Source organism: Oncorhynchus tshawytscha, linkage group LG27 (genome assembly GCF_018296145.1).
Source record: "Oncorhynchus tshawytscha isolate Ot180627B linkage group LG27, Otsh_v2.0, whole genome shotgun sequence".
Taxonomy (NCBI): Eukaryota; Metazoa; Chordata; class Actinopteri; order Salmoniformes; family Salmonidae; genus Oncorhynchus; species Oncorhynchus tshawytscha.
The window spans coordinates 4,170,834-4,187,162 of record NC_056455.1 but is presented as its reverse complement, the minus strand read 5'-3'; the positions used below and the strand labels follow the sequence as shown (position 1 = coordinate 4,187,162).

At 39.9% G+C, this 16,329-nt stretch overlaps 1 protein-coding gene across 1 annotated transcript; it reads left to right on the top strand.

Annotated features, from left to right (window-relative positions):
* Positions 1–270: 270 nt before the first annotated feature.
* On the top strand, positions 271–13,047 carry LOC112225900 (globoside alpha-1,3-N-acetylgalactosaminyltransferase 1). The gene is made up of 7 exons (XM_024390030.2): positions 271–530; positions 3,993–4,031; positions 4,181–4,216; positions 8,831–8,884; positions 9,246–9,278; positions 9,505–9,639; positions 10,042–13,047. The coding sequence occupies exons 1-7, from the start codon at positions 463–465 to the stop codon at positions 10,730–10,732; spliced, it is 1,056 nt and encodes a 351-aa protein (XP_024245798.2). The 5' UTR covers positions 271–462; the 3' UTR covers positions 10,733–13,047.
* Positions 13,048–16,329: the final 3,282 nt, after the last annotated feature.

Sequence of the window (16,329 nt, the reverse complement as noted above, 5' to 3'; positions counted from 1 at the left end):
CCTAAATGTAGAATAATTTGCTTGGGGCCAATGAGGAGATTCAGGATCTTTCCTTCATGGTATCTTTCATCCACCGTTTCCATGGCATTTTTTTTGTTGTCAGTTCCATTAACCTCTTTACAGTATCTTTACCACTTCGCTCTAAATCATGCGATGTAATTGACTTGTCAAACTGCCTATCGGAGGGTCTAATTTGGAACATGGTGATTTGGGAATCAGACAAAGAGAAAGAAAATAGGAAGTAGCCCAAGGAGTAAGCTCCTCCCTTATAATAGGCTTACACGAAATACACACACACACATTTTGCGTGTCACACCAGTTTAAACTGATATCAAACATCTTTAACTTGGTCCCAAACCCTGACAAGGATTGATTTACTGATGAAAGATTTATCCACTATCATACTTTTGGCCAGTATTAATAGGATCAACTAAATATTTTCGTTACTCTATTTCAGGAACAATGCGTTTTAGTACAAACTTTAAGCCGTATGTTCTGCTTCTCGTTGTTGGAATCTTCTTGCTTCTTGGGTATGTAAGCCATTTTGACTTCTAGTTTATTTATTTTTCTGGGATTAAATTAAATTGTGATATATTCATATTCGTTTCTAAGAGTGAGATGTAATTTCTTTCTTGCATGTGAGTATGTTCTAATTTGTTAATTAACACTTTTGTTGGATTGCTACATGTTACCATAAGTGTTATTTCATAGTTTTGATGTCTTCACTATTATTCTACAATGTAGAAAATAAAGAAAAATCATTGAATGAGTAGGTTTCCCACGTCTGAAGCTACATCCATAATCGGTAGACGGTCCCAATTGGATCCTTGTGGAAAAACCTAATTAATTTCACATGTGATCAAGTTAATGTGGTAACATGTTAAAGCAACATGAAACGATACATAAATGTGACATGGGGATGCAACATTTCAATATGTGATTCCAGGAAACTACAAGTGACAACATTTGAAAGTTTTTCAGATGTGAAAATGCAATTCCGCATTTGAGTGTTAGATTAAATCAGTAATTCACGCAGACACGGTGGCATAGAAAGAATATCGGAAGGCCGTGAAATAAGAGGTTGTGAGTTAAAATTCCAGATGGGGACATGTTGAATAATAATTCATGTATAAATAAACATACATCATGTAATCCTGTATGTCAAATATGTAAGTGGAAAACACTGCGGCTATTTTGTGTGGTTCAGGGGATATTCTAAACGTTTTGTTTGCAGGGCATCATGTGAACATTTCAATCAACATGTGAAAGGTTATGTGATCACTTGAAATATCATATGTCGTGTTCCAAACCCACATAGTTTAACATGATATCACGTGAAATAATTGTTTTTTTGTAAGGTGAGAATCGCTGTTTGCATCACCGAACAAGGAACAAGAAACTATTAAATCCAGTTTTTAGATGCTACACCCAATACCCAAATCAAATACAGGCTGTGCTCTCACTTTGCGCACACTTCTGTCTTTGTTTCACACCAGTTCACACCTGTTTGTCAAGATTCTGGAGAGGGGTTGTACATTTAAAAACAAGAAGCAATGGCTCGACGATGCAAATAACGATTGTCCAATCGGAGCCGTCAACCGATTATGGATATAGCTTCAGACCGGGAACACGGTCATTCAACTTCTCAAGATTCCATTAAAAAAATCTCAAACTTAGCAGTTTACAAATTTACAACACAGCCACGAGGCAAACCTCCCTCTTACCCAGGGGTTATACATGGCCAACACACAGTTAAATGTCAGTCACGGTTCAATATGTTGCCACTCAGTGAGCAGCAAACCCTGCCGACTACTGTCAAATGTCAAACTGGAATACTACTCCAGCTTTTCTTGTTTAACAACAACAGGTACAAACAGGTTCTTACTTTGGGTTGAATGGAAACATGTAGAATTCACAGACATGTATGAACGTCACAATTGTTTCCCCTCCACAATAGTCAATGCAAGCTGAATGACTAAGGCTTTCTTTTGAGCCTGGTCAAAAAGGGAAACAAAGGCCACACAATGATTTAACATACAAAACAAACAAACGCATAGGTTCTGTTGCAGGGTTGAAGGAAGCACTAACTGAACAGTCATTGAACTTCTCAAGATGTAATCAAACTATTCAATACATGAACTGTGTATCTTGGGACACTACTACATCACATATCCCTCTCCGAGTGGTATTGAATAAAGACAACGGCTCTCTGAAGCCACATGGAATTAATATCATCACAGTACGCTTTAAAATTGTCCGCTCACATGTGAATCGTTGCGTTATTCAAGTGTGCAACATTATGTGCAATATGGTTTAATTAAAAAGCTCCTGTATACTTTCAATATCTTGCCTACGTGTTTATACCACTACATACTATGGTGTTCATGGTATATTAATAGCTGGACACACACATGCAGCATGAATGTGGCTTTGGCCACACCAAATCCAAGGTAATGTAAAGATAGTATAAATCCTAATTTACACACTACACAATGCAATAATATACGCAAAGGAGATTTGGAGATTATCAGGAAATGGGTTTGCCAAAACAAACTTGCTTTAAACACCAAGAAAACCAAAGTTATGTTGGTCTGTTCAACTAGGAAAAGGCCAAAACAGCATGGGATACAATTAAGTATGGGAGGAGTACAAATTGAAGAAGTGGCAGAAACCAAACTACTGGGAGTGCAGCTAGACAACTGCTTATCATGGTCGTCTCAAATAACTAATCTATGTAAAACAAAACAAATATTAAACAGCATGCATAATCAGAAGGATAGCTAAATATTTACCTGGGAAAATCCTTCAGCAAATAACACAGGCATTGGTTGAGAGTCAAGTGAACTATTGTTCGGTGGTCTGGGGAAATGCATCATCTAGTGAAGTTAGGAGGCTGCAGAATGCACAGAATAAAGCAGTAATGATTGTTTTAAGGCGGAGATATGGTTCTTCTGTTGCAGTCATGCGCAGTGTTCTTGGTTGGTCATCAATCGACAAGATAATTGAAAAAAACATGCTTATCTTATTTTATAATATACATAATTTAAAACGGCCAAGTTCTATTCACAATGGTATTCAGTTGGTAAGAGACAGACATTCCGTAAATACTAGGAATAGATTGTCCATCATCTATGCGTTATCCAGACAGAAAAAAGAAATGGGCAAAAGAACATTTCGATTTAGAGCAATAAAGAAATGGAATAAATTAACTGAGCAAACTAGAAACATTTCATATATAAGTTTAAACATTATTTATAAACAATTTAAATATAGTATATAGAAATGTTGTGGGACTATAGTAGATGAAGAATCAATATTTTCTAGATTGAGTATTTATTGGGTCATTATGCTAGTGTATTATGTATGTTTGTAATAGTGTGTTATATGTGAAAGTGTGTTTGTATTATAAATTGTATTTTAATGTTAAGGACTATTGGAAGATTAGTCCAAATGGGGACTAAAAGAGATCCAAATCAGTTCAGCATTTTTATTGCGTCAGCAAAAAAATTGTACGCTTTAAAATTGTCAGCTCACATGTGAATCGTTGCGTTATTCAAGTGTGCAACATTATGTGCAATATGGTTTAATTAAAAAGCTCCTGTATACTTTCAATATCTTGCCTACGTGTTTCTACCACTACATACTATGGTGTTCATGGTATATTAATAGCTGGACACACACATGCAGCATGAATGTGGCTTTGGCCACACCAAATCCAAGGTAATTCACACACTACACAATGCAATAAGATACGCAATTGTATGCGGTCCGGTAATGTATGCGGTCCGGTAATACTATGCAGTATTGCCATTTTGCAAAGCTAATTGCGGCTTTGGGTTGTGTACTTACGTAAGGGTATGAATTACGTTTAAAATACAAGTGGCAAATCTGATGTCGAAGAAAGCCAGCGGCAGCAACACATTTTGTTAGTGTAAAAATGTCATAAATGTTTTCATGACAGACTTGAACGGATTCTCTTTTGCCTCCCAAAGGTATGTCTACTTCAACTTCTTCTCTGAAAGGCTCAACCGGTAAGATCAAGTTCTGTTAATCTATTACGGCTTAATGATGCTATAATGTGATATGAAAGTTGCAATATTTTCTGATTCATATTAACAGGGTTTGGTTTGAGGTTTGATTTAAGAGGAACGTTATTTTACGGTTTCATTGTTTCCAACAGAGATATCCCAGTTGATGAGGACGTGAAGAGCAGCAGGTTAGTTAAGATAAACAAAGACATCCCCCCAACAAGTCATGGTACTTCGTACTTTTAAATAAAGGTATTACATTTTTTTTTTTAAACAGATGATCCCGATAATTTAGGTTGCCTAGTAAATGTTCCCCCCCTGATGGTGTCTGTCTGGGACTCGTTTCCCTGTTTACTACTCAAATATATTTGACTTAAGTCAAAATAATAAACTAATCTGCAATACACTGGTCTCAAATATATTAGCATAACTAGGCTACACAGAACCACGGTGGACCCATTGTGGAATTATAGGCTTTTAATTTATTACAACGTGTCCCAGTCCAAGGTGCCTAGCTCTGCCCACTGGGGCGTGGCTTAAGGAGCGCTCTTTGAAATAAGCGCTCGTATCGCCTTATTCCAGGGGATCGACTTCTCTCACCACACTGTCAGTGTCAATTATGCTTGTACTCTGAATTTTGTTGACTTTGTGTGAAGAACAGAAATAGGACAGCACTCCGGTAAATATACTTAAATGTACCTATTTTTATGGTCACGCATACATTTCGGGTATGAGCCCTTCTTCAGCGTGTAAGGCAATGGTAGTCAATGTTACATCAACAATACCACACACAGGTGGGAATAATTATGAATTCTCTGTCACTTATGGCCCAATCAAGAGATCCCAGCAGAGGGAGCTGTGAGGGAAACATGAAACTCGAATAAAAATATATAAACACAGCAGACTATGCAATATGTCTCTCTTTGGAGATGTACTGTAATTGATCACTTTGTGTAGAGTAAATATGCTAGGCTATACAACACTTGTTTGGATAATGTGTTATTTTATGATCAAAAGTATGTGGACACCTACTCGAACATCTCATTCCAAAATCATGGGCATTAATATAGAGTTGGTCCCCCCCATTGCTGCTATAACAGACTGCACTCTTCTGGGAAGGATTTGGGGATCCTAATAAAATACCAAAAATACCACTAGATGTTGGAACATTGCTGTGGGAACTTGCTTCCATTCAGTCACGAGCAGTGAGGTCGGACACTGATGGCAGTGAGGTTGGGCACTGATGTTGGGCGATTATGCCTGGCTCGCAGTCGGGGTTCCAATTCATCCAAAAGGTGTTCAGTGGGGTTCAGGTCAGGGCTTTGTGTAGGCCAGTCAAGTTCTTCCACACCGATCTCAACAAAACATTTCTGTATGGACCTCGCTTAGTGCACAAGGGCATTGTCATGCTGAAACAGGAAAGGGCCTTCCACAAACTGTTGCCACAAAGTTGCCTCCAGAAAGTATTCAGACCCCTTGATTTTTTTCACCAAGAAAATGGTTACAGCCTCATTAAAAAATTGATTAAATCTAATTTTTTTCTTATCAATCTACACACAATACCCCATATTGACAAAGCAAAAACAGGTTATTAGAAACTGAGATGGGTCAATCGTCCAGAATGACAACCATCTTCACTGAGGAACTCCAGAGCTCTGTCAGAGTGACCATTGGGTTCTTCGTCACCTCCCTGACCAAGGCCCTTATCCCCCGATTGCTGTTTGGCCAGGCAGCCAGCTCTAGGAAGAGTCTTGTTGGTTCCAAACTTCTTCCATTTAAGAATGATGGGGGCCACTGTGTTCTTGGGGGCCTTCAATGCTGCAGACATTTTTTTGTACCCTTCCCCAGATCTGAGCCTCAACACAATCCTGTCTTGGAGCTCTAAGGACAATTCCTTCGACCTCATGGCTTGGTTTTGCTGTGACATGGACTGTCAACTGTGGAACCTTAAATAGATAGGCGTGTGCCTTTCCAAATCATGTCCAATCAATTGAATATTCCATAGGTGGACTCCAATCAAGCTGTAGAAACATCTCAAGGATGGTCAATGGAAACAGGATGCACCTGTGCTCAATTTGGAGTCTCATAGCAAAGGGTCTGAATACTTATGTGAAGGTATTTCTGTTATGTTTTTTTGCAAATATGTCTAAACACCCGTTTTTGCTTTTTCATTATTGTGTAGATTGCTGAGGAATGTTTTTTATTTAATACATTTTATAATAAAACTGTAATATAGAAGATAGTCAAGGGATCTGATTACTTTTCAAAGGAATTGTATGCTATAGCGTTTAAGATTTCCCTTCACTGAAACTAAGGGGCCTAGCCCAAACCAATATTCTTCCTCCAACATACTTTATAGTTGGCATTCTCCTGGCATCCGCCAAACCAAGATTAGTTTGTCGGACTGCCAGATGATTCATCACTCCAGAGTTATTTATATATTTATATGTTATTTTACCAGGTAAGTTGACTGAGACACATTCTCATTTGCAGTAACAACCTAGGGAATAGTTACAGGGGAGAGGAGGGGGATGAATGAGCCAATTGTGAACTGGGGATTATTAGGTGACCATGATGGTTTGAGGGCCAGATTGGGAACTTAGCCAGGACACCAGGGTTAACACCCCTACTCTTACAATAAGTGCCATGGGATCTTTAATGACCTCAGAGAGTCAGGACACCCATTTAACATCCCATCTGAAAGACTGCACCCAATCACTGCCCTGGGGCATTGGGATATTTTTTAGACCAGAGGAAAGAGTGCCTCCTACTGGCCTTCCAACACCACTTCCAGCAGCATCTGGTCTCCCATCCAGGGACTGACCAGGACCAACCCTACTTAGCTTCAGAAGCAAGCTAGCAGTGGTATGCAGGGTGGTATGCTGCTGGCTATAAGTCCAATGGCGGCAAGCTTTACATCACACCAGCCGATGCTTGGCATTGCGCATGTTGATCTTAGGCTTGTGTCCGGCTGCTCGGCCATGGAAACACATTTCATGAAGCTCCTGACAAAACGTTATTGTGCTGACATTGCTTCTAAATGCAGTTTGGAACTCAGTAGTGAGTGTTGAAACCTAGGACAGCCAATTTTTACACGCTTCAGCACTTGGCAGTCCCATTCTGTGAGCTTGTGTGGCCTACCACTTCGCAGCTGAGCCGTGGTTAATCCTAGACATTTTCACTTCACAATAACAGCACTTACAGTTAACCGGGGCAGTTCTAGCGAGGCAGAAATTTGATGAACTGACTTGTTGGAAAGGTGGCATCCTATGACAGTGCCACATTGAAAGTCACTGAGCTCTTCGGCAAGGCCATTCTACCGGAAGTGTTTGTCTATGGAGATTGCATGGCTGTGTGCTCGATTTTATACACCTGTCAGAAACTAGTGTGGCTGACATAGCCTAATCCACGAATTTGAAGGGGTGTCCACATACTTTTGTAGACTATATATATATTGTATATATATTATAATATCGTATCTCAGAATCATTGCAATGTGGTTAACATTAAAAATCTAAATAAAAATTATTCAAATCTTTATGTCATTATTGGGTATTGTTTGTAGATTGCTGACAAATTTGATTTATTTGATCCATTTTAGAATAAGGCTGTAACGTAACAAAATGTGGGAAAAGTCAAGGGGTCTGAATACTTTCCGAAGGTGCTGTACATATCGGGGGATGCTAATCACGAGGACATATTATTCTGTCTCACGATTCCCAAGCTTGCAACAGCACAGGGGGCGTTCAGTGTGCTGCGTGGCTGTATTGTCGAAAAACAGATTCCATGGGATCGAATGGTGGGCTGAAGACTTTTGCACAGATATCTCTCCAACTATGGTGGGACGGCAGGCAGGCCACCTTCCCTCGGCTGTGCATGTTTCTAACAGAAAACAGCATGAGTAAGTGTCCCACACGAGTGATGACTCCTCACCTCCAATGCTTGGAAAATCATGTTGGGACCTACTTCCCTATCTGTTTGACTGTGATCCTGGCTCACTTGACAGGGTGGTATGTTAAATCAAACAGCTGATCGAGCTGTCATGTGACGAAATGCTGCAGAAAACGCATTCACATGTCATTATGGAGGAGTTTTGGTACCTGACTCAAGGAGAATACCCTGCTGTCTTCCTCTGATCATTAAAACTCATGGTAGCCTTCACCAGCTCTTGTCTGTGTGAAGCTGGATTTAGTGCTCTCATCTGGATTGAAACCAAATATCGATGGTTTTAACAGCAGGGATGAGGTGACAGCAGGGATGAGGTGCGTACTGTTGACCACGCCTCCTGACTTTGAGAAGCTCCGACGTGACGTGCATCAAGCACACCCATCTCATCAGTGGTGGTGAGATAAGAGACAATTTGTCTGACTAATTTGCAATTGAGTGTCACAAAGCCACAGTAAAAGTATGTGAAGGTAAGTTGAGAAGACAATCAGAAATACTGTTAGAATGTTTTTCAAATAAATAAGTTAACATAGGCTGTTAATTCCATACTTTTTTTCACGTGGTTGGGGTCGTGAGAATTTTCCGATATCAAAATGGGCCAAAATGGTTTGGGAACCCCTGCACTAATAGCTACTATCCCGCTACTATATATAATACAGTCGCTACTACACTAGCCTCGAATTGTCAACACTAGCTTCTAACATTTGAAACTTCTAAACTCCTTCCACTAACATAAAAATACTTCTGGACAGCTGAAGCAAGTCACACAATTTTTCTTAATGAAAAAGTACACATTCTAGTTTTTATCGTCTTCATTGTGTATGTTTTCTTCTTACTATGTTTTTCTATTCATACAGCCCGAGTAAGCCCATGGTCAGGAGCAGAGTATGGAACATGGTCTCTCCAGAAAAGTGTGTATCTGTATTTTACTCTACCATCATTAACCATAGCAGTACGGTGTCATGCTGTACTGATGAAAACCATCAAATCAATCCTACCAAAAAATCTTCCCAAAAAGGACTGACAATCAATCAGATTAGTGGTCCTTTTATGTCATAGAAATGTGCATCAATGTCATGTTTGATTCACTGCATAAATTGTTGATGGAATACTGTATGTGTTTAGCTTATAGCAAGGTGGTTGGGGCAGTAGTTCTATTAATGTATATGTTATGTAGTAGTCCAACTATTACAGGTCAGTCTATCTAAAACTACCAACATCAGCCCTTCTCTTCATTACAATTAATTCATTCATTACATTTTGTTCTCCCAGGCTTTTGTACAAGCAGCCCAGTGTCTTGGTGGGGTAAGCAGCATTTTTACCTTATGTTAAAGTCATATTAGCTGACGTAATGTAAGTGTCTGACACATCAGTGTGGGGAGCTTTGATATATTAGGTAGGCCACACCTGACATTAGTGTCTGACACATCAAGGTCCTTTAATTGCCAGTAACATAGTGAAATACTGAGATCTTAACATGGCTCTGGTCAGTACAACACAGTCAGGCAGGACCTTTGTTCTGTTTCTCTAGACGTACTGATGTGGTGACAGTGACCCCATGGTTGGCATCCATCATCTGGGAAGGCACCTTTGACCCTGTGCTCGTTGACAACATCTACAAGCCCATGAACCTCACCATAGCAACCACAGTGTTTGCAGTTGGAAAGTGAGTAGCCTACAACTTTTGCCAAATATTCAAAAGGGAAGTTAAATTATAAATACTTTTTCAACACTGCAACTATAAGTAAATATGTTCCTGATGGCAGGTAATTAAATATTGTGGTGTAATCATGATTCATGCCTTGGAACATTGTTAATTAATACATGAATATTTGTACTTCTTGATGTATTATCTGCTAGACTGTATACTAGTCAGATAGTGGTAGAATGTCCTATGAGAATGATGATGCAGTTAAGGGGATACCAAGTCAGTTGACCAACTGAATGCATTCAACCGAAATGTGTCTTCCACATTTAACCCAACCCCTCTGATACAGAGAAGTGCTGCTGTTGTATCATTGAGCAAGGCACTAATCCTTATGTTATGTATGTCTTTAAATACTGACAGATATGTCAGCTTTCTCCGAGATTTTCTGGAGACAGCAGAGATGCACTTCATGGTCGGCTTCAACGTGCGCTACTATGTTTTCACTGATCGTCCCCAAGATGTTCCTTCGGTGAACCTAACTCAGGGGAGACATTTAAGTGTGATCCAGGTCCCGGGTTCAAACCGCTGGCAGGAGATATCAGCCCGGAGGATGGAGATCATCCAGACCACCATTGAAAGTCAGATCAGAAGGGAGGCCGACTACATCTTCTGTCTTGACGTGGACAGCAAGTTCCACGCTCGCTGGGGGGCCGAGTCTCTTGGAAGACTGGTTGCTGTGATACACCCAGGCTACTATGATCAGACCCGTGCCAACTTCCCGTACGAACGGCGTCCAGCCTCGATGGCCTACATCCCCATGGATGAGGGAGACTACTACTATGGCGGGGCTATGATCGGAGGGTTCGTGGAGGATGTGTACACACTTACAACGGTATGTCGGAACCGGTTTGCGGTGGATGCTGGGAATTCCATCGAGGCTGCCTGGCAGGAGGAGAGCCACCTCAACAGGTACCTGCTCTATAACAAGCCCAGCAAGGTGTTGTCTCCCGAGTACCTGTGGCAGGACTTCAAGGCCAAAACCAAAGAGGTCAAAGTCATTCGCTTTTCAGGGGTCATTAAAAACTATGCTGAAGTTCGTCCCAATGTATAAAATAGAGGAAGTGGATATTTGACCAGCAGAAAAAAACTAAATTCAGTCTTAGCGGTATAAATTCATTGTGGTTATGGTTATGTTTAGGTTTAGGAACAAGGGTTAGGCTAGGGTTGCGTTCGGGTATAATTTTGTTGAGTTACGTTTGTGGGTTGCGGTTCGGGTATAATTTTGTTGAGTTACGTTTGTGGGTTGCAGTTCGGGAAAGGCATAATAATACAAATAATTTGGGGGATACTGAAATTTGACCTGCTACACACGTGGATGTTTTTTAGAATTAGGCTGTAATGTAACAAAATGGGGAAAAGGTGAAGGAGTCTGAACACTTTCCAAATGCACTGTATTGAAATGTTTGTTGAAGATGAAAGGAGGAGCTTTATTATATTTGTACCTTTATTTCACCAGGCAAGTCAGTTAAGAACAAATTCTTATTTTCAATGACAGCCTAGGGACAGTGGGTTAACTGCCTGTTCAGGGGAAGAATGACAGATTTGTACCTCGTCAGCTTGGGGATTTGAACTTGCAACCTTCCGGTTACTAGTCCAACACTTTAAACACTAGGCTACCCTGCCACCCCTATCACAGACACGAATGAGAAGTTGTTTGAGTGATTCATATTACAAACATGTAGGACATTGCAACAAATGAGTCACACTTAATCAGAATAGTTTCTCATCTTTGAGCTCCCCTGTAACAACGATTATGACCAACAAACAAATGGTTTAGTTGTGGAGAGATGCAGAAATAGGGAATACATATCATCTATAAATTTGTCAGACAAGCCACTACAGTGGGCTGAATTCCATTTAATGATAAAAGGGCAAAAACTGCACAAAGGGCAAGGTGGAGCTGGCAGTCCTATCCAGAAACAACCCCTACCCACTACACACATATAGATCTGAAATGCTTGGATAGGTACAAGCAATGTTCCCTCTAAGCTGAGCACAGCTCCCCTCGGACTGCCAGCAGAAGAAATATCAGCCTGCGGAGAGAAGCACTAGATTGAACATCACTCTATAGAGTTTTCCATTTCAGTTACCACTATCAACGCTTCACTCTACTGTGGGAATGCTCGAATCAACTGAATATTAGGCACTTTAAATGTAATATATCCTGAAACAAAACCAACTATGCAAGACTTAGCATGCAACACTTTGGAGTAGGATTCTATTGCATTGACAGGCAAGACTAAGGCCCATACTCTACACAGACTGGTGCGCCATAACCAATCAGAGCTGCAGTTGGCCTATTATGCATATAGCCATTGCCATATATGGATCTGTGCCATTCAATTTAATAAACTGGACTGTGTTTATATCATGAGTGGTCTCGAGTAAATGCTCTTGTTTTGATATCAAAGCGACAGCTGCATGTAGTCACCTGTGTACATTTGTTCATATTCTTTGCAAGTTATTGAGTTATTAGCCCAGTTATAGCTAATGTCTAGTCAACAATGGGGAAGTGGTTGCTTCCTACAAGAGCACAAATATGTGTATTTCTTGCCCTCTTTGAAAAGCCTTTTTTATGTCTTAAAGGGGCAGTGTAGTATTTTGAGACAGTCTTGAATAAGATAAGTAGCAAATAGGCGGAGGGTAGCATAATTTGTCTGTTTCTCTCTAATAATTGTATGGAAATAATAAAGCATTTTATTTTGTAAAGTGGTTTCTTGCATCAAACAACAACATTTTCAGTCACCTTGTCTGAAGGACAACTTGATAAACATTAAAGTCAAGCCCTGCATGTTTCTTTCAAAAGTCTCATGGAATGTATGCCTGCATTGAACACCACACTTTTGCTGCTACTGACAGAACATTCATTTCCATGTTAAAATGTTGTGGGTTGCACTCTGGTAGGCCTACAATATGATCAAAAAGACACAGCAGCCTACTGTTAAAGCTGTAACTGAAAGCAGGGTACAGCCTCAGTGTTCACAGTAAACTCCTGCCAGAAGTTGCACCGAATTTCCACAATGTTCCAGTTTGCACTCAGCAGACCTGAAATTTGCTCAATGCCGAAAAACATTAGCGGGAACATTGGGTACAAGCAATGTGGCAAAATGACTCCAAAATGCCTGTCAGAAGGCAAAGTGGAGCAAAGTCTAGATAGTTTGCTAATACCTATCCACTTTATTTCAGATCTATATGAAGTGCCTTGGAATTAGGAGAGGGTTATGTCTGGATTGGACCATTGCCTTTATAAACAGTATTATCCACAACAGGGAGTCTTCAAGACTAGGTGAAGGAAGGTCTCAAGTTTTCGGGAATGGCAATAATTTGGGTTCACTCACAAGATCTTCCAATGAAAACAAAGAAAAATCCTTTTTAGAAGGCAATATGGAGGATGGGCTTCATTGTGTAAAAACATCTTGACAATGTCAGGGCAAAAGGGTAAATCATTCATTTACAATGAGCCCATAGAAAATTGGATTGGGGAAGGGGATTCAGAATAGCATGCACTATCACATTGTACTGGGTGACATGTACTGCCCTGAAAGCAGACAGAACTGGAAACAGGCGTATTTCTTCCATTGTCACACCCTGATCTGTTTCACCTGTCTTTATGCTTGTCTCCACCCCCACCAGGTGTTTCCCACATTTCCCCATTATCCCCTTGGTAATTCCACCTGCGATTTCTGTTTGTCTGTTACCAGTTCGTCTTGTCTTACCAGTGTTTTCCTGGTTTCCAGTCTTTCTAGTTTCTGTTTTCTAGTCCTCCCAGTTCTGACTCTGATCGGGTTACGAACCTCTGGCTGTCCTCGACCTGCACTTTGCCTGCTCTCCGTGTTATAATAAATTATTTGTGTCTGCATCTGGGTAACATCCTGAGTCGTGATAGCCATATTTGACCAAAATCAGACAGCATTGTACTTTTAAACAGGTGAATGAGGAGAGATTTGATGTAGCCAACCGAAGAGTTCATCATTACATAATGCCAATACATGCAATAATCTAGTAATAATAATGTTGAGTGAGCTAGACTAGCAACCAAGAATTGCACTGCACCTTTTACACATGCTGTAAACTGTGTACAACACATACAATTGGATTAGATTTAATCTCCCAATTGGAAGTAAGAGAGGGTTGTGTCTGGACCATTGCCTTCATATACAGTATTATCCACAACAGCCCACAAGAGCAGGTGAAGGAAGGCCTCAAGTTTTGGGAATGGCATCGATGTGGGTATCGATTTTGTTCATTCACAAGGTCTCCCAATGAAAACAACAAGAAAAATAACACAGGACAAATTTCTTTAAAATGCAATATGGAGGATGCACTTCAATGTGTACAAACATCCTGACATTGTCAGGGCAAAAAGAAAAATCCTTCATTACAATGAGCCCATAGAAAAGTGGATGTGGGAAGGGGCTTCAGAATAGCCTGCACAATCACATGTATTGGGTTACATGTACTGCCTGAAAGCAAAAATAACTGAAACCATGTGTGTATCTGCCATATCTGACCAAAAGCAAATAGTATTGTACTTTTAACCAGGTGATTGAAGAGAGATGACCTAGGCAACCCGAAGAGTTCATCGTTACATAATGCTCATACATGCAATAAGCTAGTGATAATAATAATAATGTTGAGTGAGCCAGCCTAGCAAGCAAGAATTTCACTGCACCTTTTACGCATGCTGTAAACTGTGTACAACAAATGCAATTTGATTTAATTTAATCAACCTCATTTTAAAGCACCATAGTTGAGAATGGCATTCAAGAAATTAATACAGAAATGTAGGATTTCTAAGCATCCATATCTTCTCTTTCTCTAGCACCACATTCTCTAGCACTACTACAGAATGTCCCCATACATGAATTCTAAGCCTCCATCCTCTAACACTGTTGTCCCCAAAACAGCACCAACGGGGCAAGAGTTTCCCCTGCTGGCCTGTTGCCATCACTTCAAGCAGATCAGAACATAGCCTAGCACGCAGACATTTCACTGCACCTTTTATACATGCTGTAAACCGTGTACAGCAACAAAAAAAATGGATTTGATTTCATCTCCCAGTGTATTCAACCTCATTTTAAAACACATACAGTAAACGGTCAAAACTTTGGACACACCTACTCTTTCAAGGGTTTTTCATTATTTGACTATTTTCTACATTGTAGAATAATAGTGAATACATCTAAACTACAAAATAACACATGTGGTATCATGTAGTAACCCAAAACGTGTTAAACAAATCAAAATATATTTGAGATTCTTCGAAGTAGCCACCCTATGCCTTGATGACATCTTTGCATATTCTCTCAACCAGCTTTATAAGGTAGTCACGTAGAAATGTATTTCCATTAACAGATGTGCCTTCATAAAAGTTCATTTGTGGAATTTCTTTCCTGTGTTTGAGACAATTAGTTGTGTTGTGACAAGGTAGGGGTGGTATATAGAAGATAAGCCTACTTGGTAAAATACCAAGTCCATGTGTTGTGACAAGGTAGGGGTGGTATATAGAAGATAAGCCTACTTGGTAAAATACCAAGTCCATGTGTTGTGACAAGGTAGGGGTGGTATATAGAAGATAAGCCTACTTGGTAAAATACCAAGTCCATGTGTTGTGACAAGGTAGGGGTGGTATATAGAAGATAAGCCTACTTGGTAAAATACCAAGTCCATATTATGGGAATGCTTGAATCAATGGAATATTAGCCACTTTCAATGTAACACACCAAAAAAAAACGAACTATGCAAAACTTAGTATGGAAAACATTGGAGTAGGATTCTATTGCAATGACAGGCAAGACTCAGGTCCATACTCTACACAGACTGGTGTGCCATAACCAGCTCAAATAAGCAACGAGAAACAACAGTCCATCATTACTTTAAGACATGAAGGTCAGTCAATCTGGAACATTTCAAGAATTTTGAACGTTTCTTTAAGTGCAGTCTCAAAAATCATCAAGCGCTATGATGAAACTAGCTCTCATGAGGACCGCAACAGGGAAGGAAGACCCAGAGATTCCTCTGCTGCAGAGGATAAGTTCATTAGAGTTACCAGCCTCAGAAATTGCAGCCTGTTGGTGGAATTTCTAAATTCCTATATGTTTTATAGCCAAAATCAAATTCGCACTCTCTCTATTCATTAATGAGTTGTAAATTCATTAATTATGCATGAAGTAGATCGAGACCAGTCTTAAAAGCCAGGTAACAGCGTTTATTGCAAGAGTGTACTCCCACATACACATATTTCCACAGGTTATAAACTGAAAATGACATCAACGTTTTCTAAACGTTCACCGGTAGAGGCCCTCTAGCTCTCGAGCCTTCGCTCTACGCCTGAAGTCAAGGTCAGTCAGTATAAATCAGCATTCTAGACAGGCCGTTCCTGCCACCTGGAGATTGTACAAATGAATGAACTAAGGAACAGACCTTCATTGTTACTAAACTCCTGACTACATTATATACAATTGGGAATGGGAGCAAGAGAGAAAATTCATATGTACAGTACATTATAGCATTTGGACTAGTCAGTTCTGATTGGAATGTATACATAATTAGTCATTTCAACCATAATTTCCTCTAACAATCCTCCCTTTGATCAAATATTATACATTCAAATCTACATCTAATTTTATCAAAAATAAAAATATGAAC

Coding starts and splice junctions, on each gene's coding strand:
- LOC112225900 (XM_024390030.2), top strand. CDS start 463: ATGCGTTTTAGTACAAACTTTAAGCCGTATGTTCTGCTTCTCGTTGTT. Junction 4,032..4,180: donor TTCTCTGAAAGGCTCAACCG/GTAAGATCAAGT, acceptor TGTTTCCAACAG/AGATATCCCAGTTGATGAGG. Junction 8,885..9,245: donor AACATGGTCTCTCCAGAAAA/GTGTGTATCTGT, acceptor TTGTTCTCCCAG/GCTTTTGTACAAGCAGCCCA.